We start from the raw sequence: 21522 nt of genomic DNA, 5'->3' as shown, positions 1-21522 counted from the left end.
ACTGACAGTCAAGATTGAAGAGTGATCAAGGGCTAAGATTGAAAGGGAATGTGGTCCCAGGTTTGAAGGTTTAGCCTTGTGACAAGTGTCACAAGGAGAAGTGGGTGCAAAGGTAAGTGTGCTCACACATGTGAGCAAAATCTTGGGAAGTCCAAGAGGTGACAAGTGGAAACACTTGTGGAAAGATGTAAGGGCTAGTGGAAGAGAGTTTATGACATATGACATAAAAGAGGAATGAGTAGGGTGGCTCTAAGAACATCCTCACACGTGTGAGAACCCCTTGGTCAAAGGTGATGTAGACATGTGAAGTAACTTGTGAGTCACATGTGGGTTTGGTTAGATGTGTAGTATTTTTAATTTGAATAAATACTAACATTGGTTAGGCTTTGGATTAATTAGGAAAATGAGGGGATTAGATGATAGGTTTGTCAGAATCACTAAATTAGCATAATTAATCATGGATTAATTTAGCCAATTAGGATTAGGGACAAAAATGAAATATTTCATAAAGATGAGTTTGATTTATTGAAATAAATCAATATTTGGAAGAAGTGGAAACGGGATATTAATTAAATATAATTTAATTAATTAGAAGGTAATGATAGATTAATATGATTAATTAAATTAATCATGAGATAAAAACATAATTAATTAAATATTAATTTAATCAATTTTATGTGTCTACACTATCATTTCATCTCCAACTTAAAAGCTTTGTTTAAACTAAGCTCTTTCTACAAAAGCATCCTACCGATCGTAGTTCATTTGAAATTACACAGAATTAGGGTTAGCTGCAAACATTCCTATGGACGAGAATGATTCACCTTCTAATTGTGATGATGTTGCTTTTAATGTGGATGGTTTTTTCCCCTTCATGTGCTTCGGCTCGAGGGTATCAGCTGTTAATGCAATGTACCACTTCATTTTGATCCTAATATCCTGCAATTTAAATTACCACAACTTGCAAAATAGTAGCAGAAAAACTCATGAAATTGACATAAAACTTGGCATTTGTTATCATTAATGGCTTGGCGAGAATTTAAAAAACAAGTAAAAATACTGTTAGTCCATTTGCAAGTGTGTACCTTGAATCCTACCATTCATGCATGCATGAGATTGTTAAGGCAGGTTAATATTCATTTTGTCACTTTAATTCATCTGTTTTTTACCAAGTCAACGTTTCAATGTCTTTTGCAGGGAAAGATAAAGAAATTTAAAAGCTCACTCACGTTTGAGACTTTAACATATATGTTCCGTTTTCCAATCTTGGAGTTGTTGTTAGATACCAAGAATTTTAAGCTTGTGTACACTTTATCCTTATGCTACATGAAGGCAAACATGACCTGCTAAAGTAATCTCCAAGGTGTTTGCGGGAAGCAGTCCTAAGGAGGAAATTGACTAACATTCGCTCTTAGTCACACACACCTCTGCTGTCCCACAGGATTTAGAATTTGAATCCTTTGAATGAGAAAACTTTAACCCACACCAGATTTTAAGCATTTTCCAGGTAAATGAGTATTCACAAAATATGTTGGGTCCCCATTTCACACAGCTAAATAAGTGTGTTGTGAAACCTCACAACACAAGTCAATTAAATTCTTTTGATTTGAGGTAATCAGATTATGTATGGTACATCAAAATTGATAAAAATTTACATATATACAAATTTTTTCATACTATTTAAAATTGTAATTTGTACATGTTCATAAAGAACATAGAGAAATTGTAATCTTGATTGTATCTTGTCAACATTGAAAGTAGTGAGAAGTTAATTTTTCAATTGAAAAAAGATATACGTAATTGGAGATGAATATCTTGACTTGTTGTACTATTGCCTTTGATTGGAGGTATGAAAAACACAAAAATATTTTTTCTCAAATAAAATATGTGAGTGGCTGAATGCAATCCAACAATAACATGCATGGAAGTAGACCAAAAGATTTCCCAATTTGATGAAATAGAAAAGAGAAATGATGTATAATGTATGGGAAATTGGTTGGAAGTCTTATATACCTTACCAATGGTAGACTAGAACTGGGTTTTTCAACTAACCATGTTGAGCAAAGTTCATGAATCTAAAATTTAATGTCGGAAAGTTAATAAGTGGTGTATTTTGAATTTGGTATGAATTTGGTATGAGTATGTGTAGAATGATAATTTCAATTTGATAAGATATATAGATTCAAATAAACTAAGATTGTTGATAATCAAAGTTCAAAATATGGACATGTGTTTCATATGAGTTTTCATATGAGTTTGGGAGCTATCTCTTAGGTTACCAAAAAATAGTTTATTCTTGCCATTTTTCTTTTACATATGAAGAGTACAAAGCAACACACATGAAGTTATATGCAAAATAATGTGGTTTTCTAAAATCTCCAGTAATATGGAGATAAATAAATCAGCAAGTGAATTTGTTTTGTGATATTTGAAGATGACAAAAACTCCATTGTAAATGAACAACTATAACACATAGCAATGCATTACCCCATTTTAAAATAAAAGATTAAAAATGAAGATATAAATTCATTACAAGACAAAATGAACTTACAAATGAATTCACAAAGAACTTATTACTTGATAAGTAGGAGGTATTTTCCATAGCAAGTCAAATTATGATATTGCTATGAGGGTTCAACTGTGTAGTTTTTTAGTCAAACTCATTGAACACATGGGTCAATGAGTTTGACTCAAAAACTACACAGTTGAACCCTGATAGCAATATCATAACTTATTACTTGTTAAAATTTAAAAAATTAAAAAAATTCACAATCTTAATTTTTCAAAAATATTTAAAACTACTATAAAATTAAATAATAATTATTTTATATAATATATTTTTTAACTTTATTAATTTTATCAAATACTCAAATTACCAACACCCTCAGATTTTCTCCTGTAAATAATAGATGAAGCATGCTCTTTCTCTGTTAACTATTCTTCAAATAAATCATAGAATCATGGGAATAATATCCCGTTGTTTTTATTTATATAACATCGAATTACAGTAGTTTCGACTCTATATATAGATTAGATGAGACAATGATAACTGGACTTGTCTCTTATCATGAGTAGCAGAAAAGAAAGTTCTTTCAATGTATGAAAGAAATTGGCAGAACAGAAAAACTGTTAAAAACAAATAAAAAACTACCTAAAAATCCTTATAACAATCATCCACACATATATTATAATAGAATCTCAGGCTAACAAAGAAGCCGAAAGCTTGAAAAGTTCTACACTTGGGGAAATCCAGCCAGTGGAACTGCTCCTCCTGTATTACCTGCATAACAACAACTGGCAGGTTAGATTCCATCCCTCATCTATCACATTAGAAAAGGAAAAAAAATAAAAGAATGTGTGTAGATATATACTTAGCAAGTAATAATCACCCCCTTCTTGGAGGCCATGCACACTGAATCCACGTTCATCTGTGGGGATGGTGTGGTATGCAGAATCCATCATGATCACATTTGGACCGAAGGCAGCCTTCACATTTATAGGCCCCCTGGGTGCTTTAAATTTCATTCCATCGATCATTACATTTAACAATCCATCACTATCCAAACCCAATCTTGTATCTGCAAATAACCAAATGTGAATATATAGGAAAACCAATTTTGTTAGTGTTATCACACAAGAAAAGATCCAAGTTCTATTGGGTATGTAATATATCTCTAAAAGTATGGAGCTAAAGAACATAACAATGCATCAATACTGACCTGGGCGAGTGTTAGTTAGGACAGAAGGGATAGCAGCATCATGAGGACGATAATGATTCAGTGGGTACGCTTGTTGCAGGTTAATGTGTGGATCAGCAGAGAATTGTTGATTTTGCTGAATTTGCTGATTGGGAAATGAAGAAATAGAAGCTGGCAGTGTGGGGAAACCTGATTTTTCCATGGTTTGAATGGGATTGGCTGTACTGGCTTGAATAGATGATGAAGACCCATCTCCATTTTCTTTAGCAGGATTGAGACGGCGCTGTCTTTTCCTGTTTTTGGACTTTCTGTTTTGGAACCAGTAGAAGACGTTTGCCTCTTCCACCTCTCCGAACTCCAGTAGCTGGATTCTGATCATTCGTATATCATCTCTGCTGGGCTTTATCTTCCCGGACGTATAAATGGACTCCAAAATCTCAATTTGTTCCTTTGTAGGGTTCCACCTCGCTTTGGGTTCTGGATTTCTCAGCTCTTGTGCACCTGAGACAGGAAAACACAGAAAAACTTAGATCCGGATCCGGATCCGGTGAAAAACTTGACAAGAACTTTAGTATGACTGCAACAAATTATAAAACCCTAAATGTCAATCTGTATTTTATTAATGAAATTGGAGAGTTTATAAATGGAAGATTTCACTTATAATATATCAACAATAACATCTTAATAGAATTTGAATCTTAATGACAAGAACAAGTAAAATGTCAACGCGTAATTTATATTTTATTAATAAAATCCGAGAGTTCACCTTATCCACAATATAACAGACAATGTTCTAATGAAAATTGAATCTTAATGACAAGAATAACTAGATTTTTATTGAAAATAAATAAAGAATAAAAAAATTAAGGTTGTGTAAGTATAAAATTTTAAATTTTATTTTATGAAAAAATGTGATTTCTTTTAATGAAATAAATGACATAATATTAATGAAATGATAAAAAATAATGTATAAGATAATATAAATGAATATTATTATAATAAAATGAAATGAGAAATAAAAAATAAGATAAATAAAAGAAGAATCAAGATCTAAAACATAATTACATTAATGTAGCCTATAAAATATAAAAACTAAAACACAATATGTTGGTAGGGCGGCAAGAAGGGACTACTATGATAACATATATAGGGTAGTGGACGTCTTCAGTAGTTCCCTAATCTAAAGTTATGCTTGATATCATGGACCTGAATGCTGAAGGGAAAAAGATCAAGATACAAAAGGTCTGGAACCTTTTCAAGAAGGGAGTCAAAAGAAATATGAATGATTTCAGGGCATTCATAAATACTAATGCTGGTCTTTTGTATCAAGTGGTAGTAAATAGGTTGCTGAACATTGGTGCAGGAATTGGTTTCTTTTATCATAATTACTAGCCGTCTGCTTGCTTTGTAACTGATGTAGACATGCACTCTTCATAAGAGATCTAACAATCAAATGATTATACCTCAAGTATTTCAGCATCTTATTTTCATTGATCCAAATTAACCGTCCATCATTGATTCAAGAATAACTTCCATACATTCTCAATAACCAGAGATCTAACAATCTAATTATTACACTATGGAATACCTTACTAAAAATTTAACATTGTATGACAGGAAGGTAATCTCAGCTTTGCATATAGCTATTATTCCTACAATTACAGAGTATGTGGATGGATATAACAAATGAAATTTCAATTACAATTGAAACTTTCCATTACATCTAAAAATAAGAACAGAAGGTACAGATCAAGTGAAAAGCAAAAGAGATAGAAGGGAGCCAACCTCGGTTCAAGATTGAATGACTGCTCATTTGAGTCCCCTGATTGATTAATGTTGAGGGTTGTACTTTGAACATATCAGTCCAATGCCTTTTGAAAACCATTTTCACTTCCTTTTTGCTTATTGTAATAGCTCTCAATTGCTTCCACAGTGAACTGCTGAATACAAGCTTTGAGCTTCTTCTAATAACTCACAATGAACTGTTAAATTTTACAGTTTTCCTTCCAAATTTATAGTGAGAGAGCAAGCAGAGGTATGGTTGTACGGGTGTTTGTGTAAAGTTCCAACAAGTTTGCCTGGTTGAAAGGCATCCAATCTCCTCGGAATCAAGGGCTTTTTATCATAAATTTCTACAAGAGTGTTTTAAAGTCAAAGTATTGTCAGTTTTGATAAATTTTATGAATGAGGTTTTCTTTGTTGTTTGGTAAAGTTTTGTGAGAATGAGGTATAAAAATGTTATTGTTTATTTAATTTTTCAAATGTAATTTTCAAAGTTTATGAATTGTACGTGATTAGATACATTTACAATTCAAACATTTCTTTAATTTCTAGTTTGAAAATCAATGAAAGATCTTAACTTTATTCACTTTCATCTAGGCTTCAACAAATTCTTGTTAATTGTACATTTTGAAGTCTTCTAAATTAGTTGCTATTTACTTATTTTATATTATTTTTGGACTATTAAGTTTGTTGCGCTTATCTATGACAACTCATTTTCTTATAAAAAAATATCTTTCATAAAAATCATGTGGCACTGACTGACTTTTGTCTATATAACTCTTTACATACATAAGTTGTTTTTGTTTCCTTTTTCCTTTTTCATTTTTAAAGACAGAAAAAATAGTTGGTCCTGTCATTGGGAAGCCATTTACATAGGTTGTTTTTGTTTCTTATTTCATTTTCATTTTTTAGGACAACAAGATTAGTTGCTCCTATCACGTGACTCATTTTTTTACAACAAAGCATTAGAAATAACAATAATGATCTGTCAAGAATAACATAACAATTTCTTGTAGTCTTTAACCAGCAATTTTAATTTTATGAATTTTGATCCATGTTCTTTTGGTAAGAATAATATGACTATATTTTTCTTCACATATATTGGCAATGATCATAAAACAATGACAATGATACTTTACTCACATGAAAACATCTAAAATTGTGTCAAGTTTTTAAAGTCATGATAAATTGACTATATTTTCTTTCACATATATTGACAATGATTAACAATAACAATATAGACACTTTTGAATGCTTTTGAGAGGTAAAAAACAATTAATATAGTTTGGTGTGCTTTAAGTTTTTACTTTTTAACCTATAATTATAAATATAACTTAAAAGGTAAAGAATTTAATAAATTGGATTATATTTATCTTCATATTTATATTAAGCATATGATTTAAAATGTTTGTTTAGTGATTTAAGTTTTTTTTATATATAAATTAATATATACATTAAATATAAAAAATAATATAATGATAATTAGCTTTAAAATGTCTTTTTTTATTAGTTGTTTACTTGTTTTTATATTGTTTCTATAAGCCTTTACATAAGTAGTCCTTGTTTTTTAGTTTTTATTCTTTTGGGACAACAAGGCTAGTTGGGCTACTATTCCTTAACTTATTTTATTACAACAAAGCATTAACAAATGGCAACAAATGATATGTTAAGAATAGCATGTCTTTGGACATATAGTGTTGCAGTTAAAACATTTTTTTGGTGAAGCCGCCACCAAAGTTTAAACACTTTTAAGCAGTTTTGAAAGAAGAAATAAATAATTAATATAATTCAGGGTGCTTTAGTTTTTTCCTTTTTAACTAGTAATTAAAAAAAAAGATTAGAAGGTAGAAAAATTTAGTAAATTGAGTCATATTTATGTTCATCTTTCTATTAAACATATGTATTTATATGTGTTTTTAGTGAGTAATTTTTTTTATCATATACAAATTAATATATGAATTAAATCTTAGAAACAATATATTATAACTAGTTATTAAATATCTTTTTTGAAATCCTTTATATTAGTTGTTATTTACTTATTTATATATTACTTTGGGATATTTAAGCTTGTTGTGCTTATCACCATTGGTAATTCATTTTTATATCAAATATTTACAAATAACAATAAATGATCTTTCATAAAAAACCATGTTGCACTAACTTATTTTTCTTTGTAACCCTTTACATAGGTTGTTTTTGTTTTGGTATATCCTCCATTAACTCCTTTTGTTACAATAAAGCATTCACAAATAACAACAAATAATCTATCAAGAATAACATAACAATTTCTTGTAGTCTTTCATTTGTTGGAGATTGCAATCTCAACTACTCTATTAAATATGCCAGCTTTCATATCTTGTCTGTGTATCCCAGTTGCAGGATAGTGGTTTATTTAATAAATATTTCTCTCTCCCCCACATTCACTTACCTTTCTATATAACGTCTGAGTTTGTATTTTCTTTGTACTCTTTCACGAGTTTAGCTTCATAGAGTTGTAAGGAGATAGTAGATGCAATGTTTTTGTTATTTAATATAATATATGTTTGTCTTCATTTTTTGGCTACACTTCCATCCTTCATTTGGTATCAAAGCCCAATTGATTATGTTTACTGGGAGTTAGGATGCTTGGGAAAGTGTATACCATAAGAAACTAGTATGCATGTTCATACAGCTATTTCAAATAATAGATCAAAGATTGATACTAAGTGTAAGGAAACTTGCAACCAACTTTATGACAATTCCCACATAACCCAATTGATATTTCATCAAAATAAACACATAGAATCCATATGCAAAGAATATACAACATACTCATCAAAGATGACACAAGATATACCTTGGGAAAAACCTCATGAGGGAAAAAACAACTCTCAAAAGTATCCATAACCATGTATAATTCAACAATGCAACATTACAATATAACCATAAAATCTTCTAACACCCCAACTATCAACAAGCCATCAACAAGCACTCCATTTGAACAAGCATGTAACCACACATCCCATGCCATGCTTCCAACCTCCACAAATGTTAAACCTAACTAATTGTCTAACCCAAACAACTACCCTTGTGGTTTCTTTTATAGATACAAGCTCCCACAAAACCACTAGAAGTGATATTCATAAAAACCATGTGCTACAAAACCATGTACAAATACCATGGGATAATTACCCCATTGACCCCACATCTAATATTGGGTAATTTATTAAATTACTTTCCCCAATATTAAATAAATACAATATAATAATCCTAATGTTACAATACAACTCATCAAATAGTCCCAAGAATATTCCCAAGGAATCTCTACATATTACACGTCCATGTGCAACATCAAATAAATGAATATTACATTACACGTCTATGAGAATCTCACATAATAAATAAATATTATAATTACAAACATTATTATGCAACTATTTTCCCAACATTATCCCACTTGTTGTATATATTGCATAAGGGGAAATAAATAACCATGACATGAACAAATGAATAATCCCTCTAGCACATATACCATCATGGAATCGAAGTGCTCCATGTGCTCCATCAAGATACCTCCATCAAGATGCCTGCAACAAGAAACAAAGTGACCACCATCTTATGCATGAATTCTCTAACCCTCCACTATGCCACTACCACTAGACATAAAAAAGGGCATCCAAAGAGAAAGCCACACAATTTGTCGCAACAAATGATAAGTCCCATCTCAACTAATATTCAAACACAAACACTCAATCCAAAGGTATCAAATACATCGGTAGCTGTCAAGAACCAATAACCATAGCTGAAATAACACCCACAAATAGTGCTAACATATCCAACTATCCATACCTCCAAGGTATACATATCAAGTGAGTCTCATATCATCAGCATATACAACCCATAACATGTAGCCATAAGCTCCAAGTACAATACTTGTCACATACACACCTAGAAATTCCCATTGCATAGGTAAAAATCTGAAATGAATCCACTAACAACATCACATAAAAAGTGTAACCATATAACCATGTAGTATCAAGGAGCATCCACAACAAATTGAATAACCTGTAAACCAATAATCTACAAGTACAACTCTCACCACAAGTCTCCATAACTCTCCCATGTTCTCCACAACCAACAAAAGAAAGAGATAAATGAACCTCCATGTCATCTCCCACATGACAACACATGAACACAAACCAGTGAACACATAGCTCCAAACAACCTCAAATCAATTTAATGTGAAATCGAACATCCAGAGAGATAACCAAGACCAAAGAGAGAAACACTGCAAATCAAAACCTATAGCATGTCCTTATAAATACACCTCTGGTGCAGGGGCACTAGGCATGAAAACAACTTGGAGGACACCATGGAAGCATGAAAAGGAGGTGTATGGGTCTAATAGACTCAATTATGATGTCTTGAAGCCAATTATGACATTTTATTGTAATGATCCTAATGTAATGATTAATTGTCCTAATGGACCTAATAAGGCCATAGGACCAAATATAGGATTTCATGGGTATAAAATTGGTAAGGGTCTCAAAGGTGTTTAGAAATATTTGATAAATAATTTTGATCCTTTATAAGTCATTAGGTTTGGGTAGAAGTCCATTTCATAAGAGTTTTAAATTCAAAAATTTGAAAATAGTGGCTAGTGTCATTTTGGGGGGAAAAGCTAAAAACTTGTTTGTTAAGCATTTTAATCATGAATAACTGATGGATTTCAGTTTGGGAAGTTAGGGGAAGGTATTATAAAACCTTGGAATTCCATTTTGGTGGGGTTGGATGCTACAGTACGGATGTTGTATGGATTTAACAGAAAAAGTGAATAAAACCTTCATTTTCTTGCAATTTCTTGTGTTTTGTTGCTTGAAAGTGATTGATCTTTCATGGTATTGTAGCGTCCTAAAATTGCGACACTTGCAATTTCAATTGTATTTCGGTCTTCATGATGGTGATGCAACACAGAACCTGAATGGAGACCCCAAAACTTGTTCACGACACCAAAAACTGCATTTTTCCAGCACACTGCCTGACCCCTCCTTGCACCCTGCTGTCCCGGGAGGTGGGACCAGAGTGCCCAGCGCCCTGGTCCCCTAGGACCATGGCACCCAGTGCCCTGGTCCCTGGCCCTATTTTGGGCCCGGTCTCCTATGGGGCTTCGGGTCTTTTTGTTTGCAAATTGGAAAATAATATTTCTTGGTCGGCCTAAGGTCGGGAAAATCAGTCTATTAACCCTAATTGGAAAGTATATAAACTACTTTTCCTCTCTCATTTTGAAGAGGACGAAAAAAAAGGCATGGAAACGATACTAAAACATTCAAGCATTCAAGCATTCAAGCATTCAAACATTCCTTCAAGCAATTGATCATTCCAAGTCTCCATTCAAGGCTAAGTGTTGCATTCAAGACAAGGATTCAACCATTGAAGAGGAGATCACATACTACAACATACAACAAACAACAACATCTACACCTTCGCATGTAAGAATACAAACATTCTTACAACAAGGTACTAGTACTTGTTTTACATTACAATCATTTACATTTACAACATTTCTCATTTCTTGGTTAATTCCAAAACTGGGGTTTGACCTAAGGGCAAACCCCTAATCCCTAACCCCCCAATCATCTTCAATTTTCTGTGTGTAGGTTGCAGGTACGCAGCTGTAATTGAAGATCTGGAATCCTTGTGCAGAGACGAACAGATCCCCCTTTGTTTCGCGGATTTTTTGGAGGACCGTGTGCACGCCGGGCGCCATCGTCCCGTCAACTTTTGCTCAAATTTGCAGGATAGTGTTGTCTTGACATTTTACTGCTAATTCCAGGTCCGCAGCTTCATCCTATATCCCTATCTCAATTTATAAGCGAATCTTTCTCACTTTTCATGCATTCCTAGCTTAATCATTCTATACACATTCTTTACAAAAGAGGGTAGCCTTGCTGTCTTAACCCTTGAAACTCATTTAGAATCCAATCTTGCATTGTGTGGGATTGGATCTTGTGGGTTTCAACCCCTCTTTTGAATGTAAAGTCTCCCCCAAGTGAAAACCGTCAACCCTAGTAACCTCCCTTCTCTCTCCTTGGAGTTGGAAGAGGGGAGAGCAACTAGGGTTCGATTATTTTCCGCTTTACATTTTGGTGAACCCGACGTGAACATCCTTTCTGATTATTCATGGTTAGATCTGAAAATTTGATTCCTGGATTACATTTCCATGTTTGAGCTTTTGCAAATTTTAGAGGTTAATTGCATAAAAACCCTAAATTTTCTTTTTAGTAATTGAGTTTGCGAAATGTCTAAATGTTAATGCTTGTTTTAGATCTACCCTTCTATTGCAAATTATCAATTCATATTTGTGCTTTAATTCTGAAAATTAAGTGGTTAAGTGTCAAAACCCTAATTTTTGAAACCCTCTTGATTCAACCTTTGTCCGATAATTTCACTGATCAAAACATCTCCAAATCAGCTGTAACTTTGGATTCCGCAATAAAATCATAATATCTTTCATCCTTGAAAATTTGGAAAAAAGTTGTGAGGACCATGTGCACTCTGAGCGCCATTGTCCCCGACATTTTTTTTGAAATTTCGGGAGCTAGATCTTACTGTATTTTTCTGCTAAAATCCAGAATTTTGGCTGATTTTATCAATTCTAACACTTTCAAAATTATAGTCAAAGTTGGTCTTGTGACTGCTTGGTTTAAGGCTCCTAATTATTCAAAAATTGGTGAAATTGAAATTTTGTGTCAAAATTGTGTTCTTACTGTCCTAAATCTGAAAATTGTGTTGTTGTTCATTCAAAATTTCAGTGCTTTATTCAAATTCTTGCAATTTGTGACTTTTGAAATTAAGTGCTTAATTACAACAACTTTGATTTCCGCTTTCAAAATTGAATTTTGCGTGAAATTGAGTCAACTTTTAAAATTCAAAACTTGCATTGCTTTTTGTATTCCCTCTAAAATCATAAAATTCAAAATTTTAGTTTCCCTCTCATTTTCAAAATTCAAATTTTGCATTTTTCGACAATCTGGGTAGGGTTCAATTTTGAGATTGCAACTTTAATTTGGCCTATCTACAGATCATAAAATCACTCAATTTTTTTAGATTAGCTTTAAAATCATCATACCTTTCATCCCTGCAAATTTTGAAAAAAGTTGCGAGGATCGTGTGCACTCTGAGCGCCACGGTCCCTGACATTTTTTTCAAAATTTCGGGAGATTGTCCTGATTGCATTTAACAGCTTAAATCTAGGAGATTGGCTGATTTTATTGAAATTTACTACCTCTGAATTCAAAATCTTCTCTCCCTCTCTTGTGCATGAGTTTTACAACAATAAGCCCTACTTACACTATTCCCGTTAGACGAAGCCTTAGAATTAAGTCTTTCGAAGGTTTAATTACTGAGGAGATGGAACCTAATTTGAATGGCCTTTTTAACGAGGACACGAGTAATTCCTCTAATCCTCCTAATGATGAAGAAGCTCTCCATGAGGTTTCTGTAGAACAACTTTCAAAATTGGATAACCAATTTGACGATTTTTGACAATGGATGTCTCAAGAGTACCCTGATAGTCAAGCTCTTCCTTTAATTGAGGGTCTAAAACATATGCTTCAAAGTGATAAGAATGGAATTGATATTTTGCATGGTATTGCACACATTGTGTATTCGAATGTGATGCCTATAAAGATTTGTGCTGAAACTTTAGGTTATACACAACCTCCCACTCAAGTCAATCATTCTATTCCTTTGACAACTTCTATTGCTAGCATACCTACTTTTACATAAAACATAATGGCTACTTCTATACAAGACATTCCGCCTATGACCACCAGTCATGGGGGCAATCCTTCCTCTTCAATTAACCCTCTTCCTTCATTTAATCTAACTTCTTCATTCATTCCTTCAATGAGTGTTCCTATTACATCTCCACAAATGAACATGACGCAAGGGGGCAATTCATTCAACCATTCCATTCCTCCTTGTAGTGTTCCTCTTTTCCAATCCTCTCCTATGACTAACTATCATAGTGTCCCACCACCTTAGTCTTTACCTTCTTTCAATAACATAACACCTCCATCCCAATCAAACATGTCTAATATGAATTCTTCGACTGAAGCGACCATTAACAATCTTGCACAAACTGTCTCTTTTTTACAGCAACAAATTGCCTCTATGAATCAATCTAAGTTTAGTGTGCCCACATTTGATGTTGCGAGCCCACTTTCTCTTGACATTGTTCGAGCTATTCCCCCTAAACATGTTGAAATCCCGCATTTGGAGCTTTATAATGGTAAAGGTGATCCTCTAACACATGTTAAGACTTTTCAAACAATATGTACCGATTTTGCTTATGACCAAAGGTTGCTTGCAAAACTGTTTACTAGAACATTAAGAGATAAAGCCTTACAATGGTATTGCTCGTTGCCTTCTTATTCTATTACTTCTTTCGAACAACTTGCAAATGCTTTCATTCAACAATTTCAAAACAATATAAGTCCTAAAGTTACTTTGATTGATTTAATGCATTGTAAACAAGGTGTTAAAGAAAAAGTGACTGATTTCATTGGTAGATATAAGCATTTGTATGCTCAAATTTCTTTTCCAGTGCCTGACAATGATATTCAAAGAATCTTTATTTCTAATTTACAAAAAGATATTCGAGACAAACTTCTATTTTTTGAGTTTACTTCTTTCCAATAGTTGTGTGCAACTCTTCACAATTATCAACTGACTATGAGTCAAATGGAACAATCACATCCTATGGCTCCGAGTGATAAGGGTGATAGCAGTCAACAATCATTTGGAAAGTTTAAACCGAACAGAGATTCCATCAAATTCAATGAAAACATCATCAACAACAATGTGAATGCAGCATCAGGTGTGCCTCCTATTTCTAAGTTTTTCAGGAAAGAAAGAAAGTATACTCCTTTGAATGAATCATTGCATAGTATTATGAATAAGCTATTGGAACAAAATGTGCTTACTCTTCCTCCTGTAAGGAAAATTGATCCTGCAAAGATTAATTCACCCTATTTTGATAACAAGTCCTTTTGTCAATTTCATCGTCAACCTAGGCATGATACTGAAAAATGTTTTGCTTTAAAGGGTAAAATTCAAGATTTGATTGATAATAATACTATCTTTGTTTCTAGAGTGAATGATAAAGGCAATACATCTGTAGCTCCTCCTAACCAAAATCTTCAGATTTTTACTGATCCATTACCTTCTCATACCTCTAATGCGATTGAGACTAATGATTCCTCTTTTTCATCTGATGGTCTTGTGTCTATGACTCCGAATGTGATTAACTTTGTAGAGCAGCAAGAAAACCCTAAAGAACCTTCCATCACATTTGATTCTAGTGAAACTATCAGGGCACCTGATGGTCCTTTATACATAGTTGTAAAAGTCAAGAATACACCTTGCCGTGGAGTGCTTATTGATCCTTCGTGCATGGTTAATGTTATTACTGAGGAATTTCTTTTTACTTTGCAATTGAATCAAGTAATCTATGACAAAACAGATGTGATTGTGAAATTATTTGATGCATTTTCTTCTCCTGCAATTGGTTCTATTACATTACCTATTGAGGTCCATAACAAATCCCTTGATGTGAACTTTGCTATTATTCCTTCATCCGAACAATTTCGTGTGAAGCTTAGCTATCCTTGGCTATCTTCCATGAAAGCTATTGCTTCTCCTATACATAAGTGTTTGAAATTTCCCCATAATGGTGAAGTTGTTCCTGTCAATCATAGTCTCTTTAAACTAGCTGAAAGAACTTCTAGCGTTCCTATTGATTATTTTTGGCCTAAACAATTCCAATCTCTTCCTCCGCGAAGTGATCATCTTTTCAAATCTTATCAAAAGTGGAAAACAGATATGATCCTATCTCTAAGTGAACCTAGAACACCCAAACTTGACATTCCTATCGTTCTTGAGAAGGAAGTTCTTCCTTTGAAAGATAAAACTAATGTCTTTCCTCAAGAAGATTCCCAACCCATCCCTATGGATGTGACTATGTCTATGCCGAATAAATCTTCTAAAAGTAGACCTATACCTCCTCGTCATGATGGACTTGGTCTTCTTCCTAAACGAAAAATTCCTCCTTTATATGGAGCAGTTCCTCCTCCTTCCTTCTATAGAGAGAAGAGACCTTCCTCTTCTCCTATTATCCAGCCTAAGAGACCATAACCTAAACACCCAAGTGATAAGGATGAGAACATTCCTCCTCCTCAATCTTCTCCACTTCCTACTAAGACTAGACGAAATCGTTCTGCACGTGAACACCGACGAAAGTGTCATCTTAGAGCTCAAGCAGCTGCTTCTCAAACTTTACAATCCCCAAAGACACCTTCAACAAGCATTATTCCATTTTCTCCAAAATCTCCTAAACATAAGATGCATGATGGTCTTGATCCTGTGCGAGTTAAAGACCCTATTTTTATAAATCTTCATGATGATATAGATGAAAATGTTATTCATGATGAAAATGTTACTTCTCTTGCTTCTGATAGTGAATATGAACTTGTTGATATTGATAACCATTTATCTAATGAATTTTCTAAAGCACTTATCCTAGCTCCTAGACAAGAACAACGTGGCTTGGAACATGAACATAGCCCTTGTTTGGATCTTGTGATAGCTCCATCTGCTATGTTGGATGTTCCTCCTCTAGCGTGTTCCCTGCCTTCCCGAAACATTGATCAACAAGATCGGGGGGTAGATGACGTGCTAGACTAGTTACATTAGCATAGCAGATTCTCTCCTCCTCTCTTTTGTTACTTCTTCTATGTGTTATTTTCATTCTTCTATTTGTTGTCCTTAGTGTTGTCTACTTGAGGACGATGCAAAGCATTGAGATCTCTTTTGGTCTCTCTCATGTTGACTCAAAAGACACATGTGTTCCCTTCTTCTATGTGACCTTCCTTGATTGGGGAATGAAGAACAATTATGCATACATACATATGATATACATGACTTATCATATAGCATACTGACCCCAAGGAAAGCGAAGTCACCTTGTGCTTTGTGTTTTGTGTCTATTATCCTTAGGTTTATCTCACACTTGGGGGCTAAATCTTTGTGATAACGTGCTCCTTTCCCTTCTCATTTCTTATGTGTATCACTACCTTAAAGAAATCACCCCCGTTGAGGCGTGTGTGATCACTTTAACGTAGGGGGGCATACACCCCATCTATCCCTTCAGGATACTTGAAAATTTCTTGGCGAACTTAGCTTTGCCTTGAAAATTTTTGGTATTTCTCTTGCATGACTCATAGTGAGGGAAACTTACTACTGATAGTCATGGTTCTCCCTTGTGATCTTCCCTTTTACTTTGTCAATTGAAGTCGTAAGATCCTTAGTCCACTGGGGGCTTGGTGTGTCTTGCCTCCTTGACGTGGTGAAAGCCTTTCAATGTTGTTTCCTTGTACTTTACCGGAAGTATGAGCGTACGCCTATACTCCCGCTAAAGTGGGGGCTAAATGTAGCATCCTAAAATTGTGACACTTGCAATTTCAACTTCATTTCGGTCTTCACGATGGCGACGCAACACAGAACCTGACTGGAGACCTCGAAACTTGTTCACGACACCAAAAACTGCATTTTTCCAGCACCCTGCCTGACCCCTCCTTGCACCCTGCTGTCCCAAGAGGTGGGACCAGAGCGCCTAGCACCCTGGTCCTTCAGGACCAGGGCACCCAGCGCCCTGGTCCCCCAGGACCATGGCGCCTAGCGCCCAAGTCCCTGGCCCTATTTTGGGCCCGGTATCCTATGGGGCTTTGGGTCTTTTTGTTTGCAAATTGGAAAATAATATTTCTTGGTCGGCCTAAGGTTGGGAAAATCAGTCTATTAACCCTAATTGGAAAGTATATAAACTACTTTTCCTCTCTCATTTTGAAAAGGATGAAAAAAAAGGCGTGGAAACGATACTAAAACATTCAAGCATTCAAGCATTCAAGCATTCAAACATTCCTTCAAGCAATTGATCATTCCAAGTCTCCATTCAAGGCTAAGTGTTGCATTCAAGACAAGGATTCAACCATTGAAGAGGAGATCACATACTACAACATACAACAAACAACAACATCTACACCTTCGCATGTAAGAATACAAACATTCTTACAACAAGGTACTAGTACTTGTTTTACATTACAATCATTTACATTTACAACATTTCTCATTTCTTAGTTAATTCCAAAACTGGGGTTTGACCTAAGGGCAAAACCCTAATCTCTAACCCCCCAATTGTCTTCGCTTTTCTGTGTGTAGGTTGCAGGTACGCAGCTGTAATTGAAGATCTAGAATCCTTGTGCAGAGACGAACAGATCCCCCTTCGTTTCGCGGATTTTTCGGAGGACCGTGTGCACGCCGGGCGCCATCGTCCCGTCAACTTTTGCTCAAACTTGTAGGAAAGCGCCGTCTCAACATTTTACTAATAATTCTAGGTCCGCAGCTTCATCCTATATCCCTATCTCAGTTTATAAGCGAATCTTTCTCACTTTTCATGCATTCCTAGCTTAATCATTCTATACACATTCTTTACAAAAGAGGGTAGCCTTGCTGTCTTAACCCTTGAAACTCATTTAGAATCCAATCTTTCATTGTGTGGGATTGGATCTTGTGGGTTTCAACCCCTCTTTTGAATGTAAAGTCTCCCCCAAGTGAAAACCGTCAACCCTAGTAACCTCCCTTCTCTCTCCTTGGAGTTGGAAGAGGGGAGAGCAACTAGGGTTCGATTATTTTCCACTTTATAGGTATAAGCCTTGGGAAATAATTGAGCATTGTAATAAGTGTTTTTGAATACTTTTGTAGAGGTTTTTGATCAGATTTTTCTATTTATTGCTGACTGTACTTAAATTTCTGGGTTTTGCCATTGGCATTGAAGACACAAAATGCAACTTGGAGCCATTCCTTGAATGTAGGAATCTGATACTCATGGAATGGGCTCCCTATAACTTGTACATTATTATTCTAACAATATAACTTGCAGGAAGAGTGGTTTTGTAGGTGATCACCGTGAGTTGGATGAAGGAGAAGTGAGTAGGAAGCATAGCAAGCCTATAGCAGCAGAAGATATACCTTAACAAAGGGGTAGTTTAATGATTGGATATGTCTAATATGGTCTAGGAGAAGGTGTATGAACCTTAATTAAGTTGCAGCAGTGCTGGGAGAGTGGTTAATCAAGAAACCGTTGGTTTTGGGAGCCTATTGGTGAGGGCTTTGGGGTTTGCACATTAAAAAAGATCATAGAACCTAAAAAATTGGATTTTCCTTGGTTTGGAGTCATAAAAAACTATTGTTGAGAGTTTAAAGGTTGGGGGATAAGTATTTTATATACTTGCTTTGTAAAAGTGTGGGTTTTTGCATTAAAAATAGTCTCAGTCTTAGGACAGCAAAGGCATGGTCCAAAACAACCATACCTAATTTTGATATATGTTGTAGTAAGCTGAAAAGGGTATCCAAAAATATATATTTTTTTGGAAGTTATTAGGGAAAAATTGGAGAAACGGAATTAATTCAGCCTCAAGTGGGTTAATTGGGGCTCTAGGGCTAGTAGCAAGCATAGTGGGGTTTAAGAGTATGGAGAAGTCTTGAAACCTTAAAACTAATTGAAACTCATTGAATTGGGTTGGAATAAGGGGTTGAAGACACTAGGAGTCATAGTGGAGAGTTGGGTATTGATTTTCCCCTTTGAAGCCTTAAAGTGCCTTGGAAACACTAGACAAATGCAAGGAGTGTGAAGCACTTGAAAACATATTTTCTTGAAGTCACCTAAAACCCCTGACCCTTTGCATCACAAGTAAACCAATAATCTACAAGTACAACTCTCACCACAAGTCTCCATAACTCTCCCATGTTCTCCACAACCAACAAAAGAAAGAGATAAATGAACCTCCATGTCATCTCCCACATGACAACACATGAACACAAACCAGTGAACACATAGCTCCAAACAACCTCAAATAAATGTAATGTGAAATCAAACATCCAGGGAGATAACCAAGACCAAAGAGAGAAACACTGCAAATCAAAACCTAGAGCATGTCCTTATAAATACACCTCTGGTGCAGGGGCACTAGGCATGAAGACAACTTGGAGGACACCATGGAAGCATGAAAAGGAGGTGTATGGGTCTAATAGACTCAATTATGATGTCTTGAAGCCAATTATGGCATTTTATTGTAATGATCCTAATGTAATGATTAATTGTCCTAATGGACCTAATAAGGCCATAGGACCAAATATAGGATTTCATGGGTATAAAATTGGTAAGGTTCTCAAAGGTGTTTAGAAATATTTGATAAATTCTTTTGATCCTTTATAAGTCATTAGGTTGGGGTAGAAGTCCATTTCATAAGAGTTTTAAATTCAAAAATTTGAAAATAGTGGCTAGTGTCATTTTGGGGGGAAAAGCTAAAAACTTGTTTGTTAAGCATTTTAATCATGAATAACTGATGGATTTCGGTTTGGAAAGTTAGGGGAAGGTATTATAAAACCTTGGAATTCCATTTTGGTGGGGTTGGATGCTACAGTACGGATGTTGTACGGATTTAACAGAAAAAGTGAATAAAACCTTCATTTTCTTGCAATTTCTTGTGTTTTGTTGCTTGAAAGTGATTGATCTTTCATGGTATAAGCCTTGGGAAATCATTGAGAATTTTAATAAGTGTTTTTGAATGCTTTTGTAGAGGTTTTTGATCAGATTTTTCTATTTATTGCTGACTGTACTTAAATTTCTGGGTTTTGCCATTGGCATTGAAGACACAAAATGCAACTTGGAGCCATTCCTTGAATGTAGGAATCTGATACTCATGGAATGGGCTCCCTATAACTTGTAAATTATTATTCTAAAAATATAACTTGCAGGAAGAGTGGGTTTGTAGGTGATCACCGTGAGTTGGATGAAGGAGAAGTGAGTAGGAAGCATAGCAAGCCTATAGTAGCAGAAGATATACCTTAACAAAGGGGTAGTTTAATGATTGGATATGTCTAATATGGTCTAGGAGAAGGTGTATGAACCTTGATTAAGTTGCAGCAGTGTTGGGAGAGTGGTTAATCAAGAAACCCTTGGTTTTGGGAGCCTATTGGTGAGGGCTTTGGGGATTGCACATTAAACAAGATCATAGAACCTAAAAAATTGGATTTTCCTTGGTTTGGAGTCATAAAAACTACTTTTGAGAGTTTAAAAGTTGGGGGATAAGTATTTTATATACTTGCTTTGTAAAAGTGTGGGTTTTTGCATAAAAAATACTCTCAGTCTTAGGACAACAAAGGCATGGTCCAAAACAACCATACCTAATTGATATATGTTGTAGTAAGCTGAAAAGGGTATCCAAAAATATATATTTTTTTGGAAGTTATTTGGGAAAAATTGGAGAAACGAAATTAATTCAGCCTCAAGTGGGCTAATTGGGGCTCTAGGGCTAGTAGCAAGCATAGTGGGGTTTAAGAGTATGGAGAAGTCTTGAAACCTTAAAAATAATTGAAACTTGTTGAATTGGGTTGGAATAAGGGGTTGAAGACACTAGGAGTCATAGTGGAGAGTTGGGTATTGATTTGCCCCTTTGAAGCCTTAAAGCGCCTTGGAAACACTAGGCAAATGCAAGGAGTGTGAAGCACTTGAAAACATATTTTCTTGAAGTCACCTAAAACCGCTGACCCTTTGCATCCCAAGTAAACCAATAATACAAGTACAACTCTCACCACAAGTCTCCATAACTCTCCCATGTTCTCCACAACCAACAAAAGAAAGAGATAAATGAACCTCCATGTCATCTCCCACATGACAACACATGAACACAAACCAGTGAACACATAGCTCCAAACAACCTCAAATCAATGTAATGTGAAATCTAACATCCAGGGAGATAACCAAGACCAAAGAGAGAAACACTACAAATCAAAACCTATAGCATGTCCTTATAAATATACCTCTAAAGGCCAATTGTGTCAAGTATAATCTCCTCCTTTAACCCCAAATGAGAATAGCATAACAACACCCAAAACCCATTCATTCCCTTAGACCAAACAAACATATATGACATGCAATTAACAT

General features: G+C 34.7%; 1 protein-coding gene across 1 annotated transcript; it reads right to left on the bottom strand.

The window, feature by feature from the left end:
* Window positions 1-2977: 2977 nt before the first annotated feature.
* LOC131049664 (WUSCHEL-related homeobox 11-like) lies at window positions 2978-5676 on the bottom strand. Its single transcript, XM_057983731.2, has 4 exons — window positions 5484-5676; window positions 3720-4199; window positions 3372-3578; window positions 2978-3280 (listed from the first exon to the last, which is right to left on the bottom strand). The coding sequence occupies exons 1-4, from the start codon at window positions 5581-5583 to the stop codon at window positions 3234-3236; spliced, it is 834 nt and encodes a 277-aa protein (XP_057839714.2). The 5' UTR covers window positions 5584-5676; the 3' UTR covers window positions 2978-3233.
* Between the last annotated feature and the right edge of the window lie 15846 nt (window positions 5677-21522).

Source organism: Cryptomeria japonica, chromosome 7, assembly GCF_030272615.1.
Source record: "Cryptomeria japonica chromosome 7, Sugi_1.0, whole genome shotgun sequence".
NCBI lineage: Eukaryota > Viridiplantae > Streptophyta > Pinopsida > Cupressales > Cupressaceae > Cryptomeria > Cryptomeria japonica.
The sequence above is the reverse complement of the archived record's forward strand: the minus strand, read 5'-3'. Positions and strand labels throughout refer to the sequence as shown.

Bases quoted from the DNA above. Each gene is read 5' to 3' on its own strand.
- LOC131049664 (XM_057983731.2), bottom strand. From the start codon at position 5,583: ATGGTTTTCAAAAGGCATTGGACTGATATGTTCAAAGTACAACCCTCA. The intron at 4,200-5,483 runs GTTGGCTCCCTT...TTCCTGTCTCAG, and splicing joins TCATTCAATCTTGAACCGAG to GTGCACAAGAGCTGAGAAAT. The intron at 3,579-3,719 runs GTCAGTATTGAT...GGTTATTTGCAG, and splicing joins CCTAACTAACACTCGCCCAG to ATACAAGATTGGGTTTGGAT.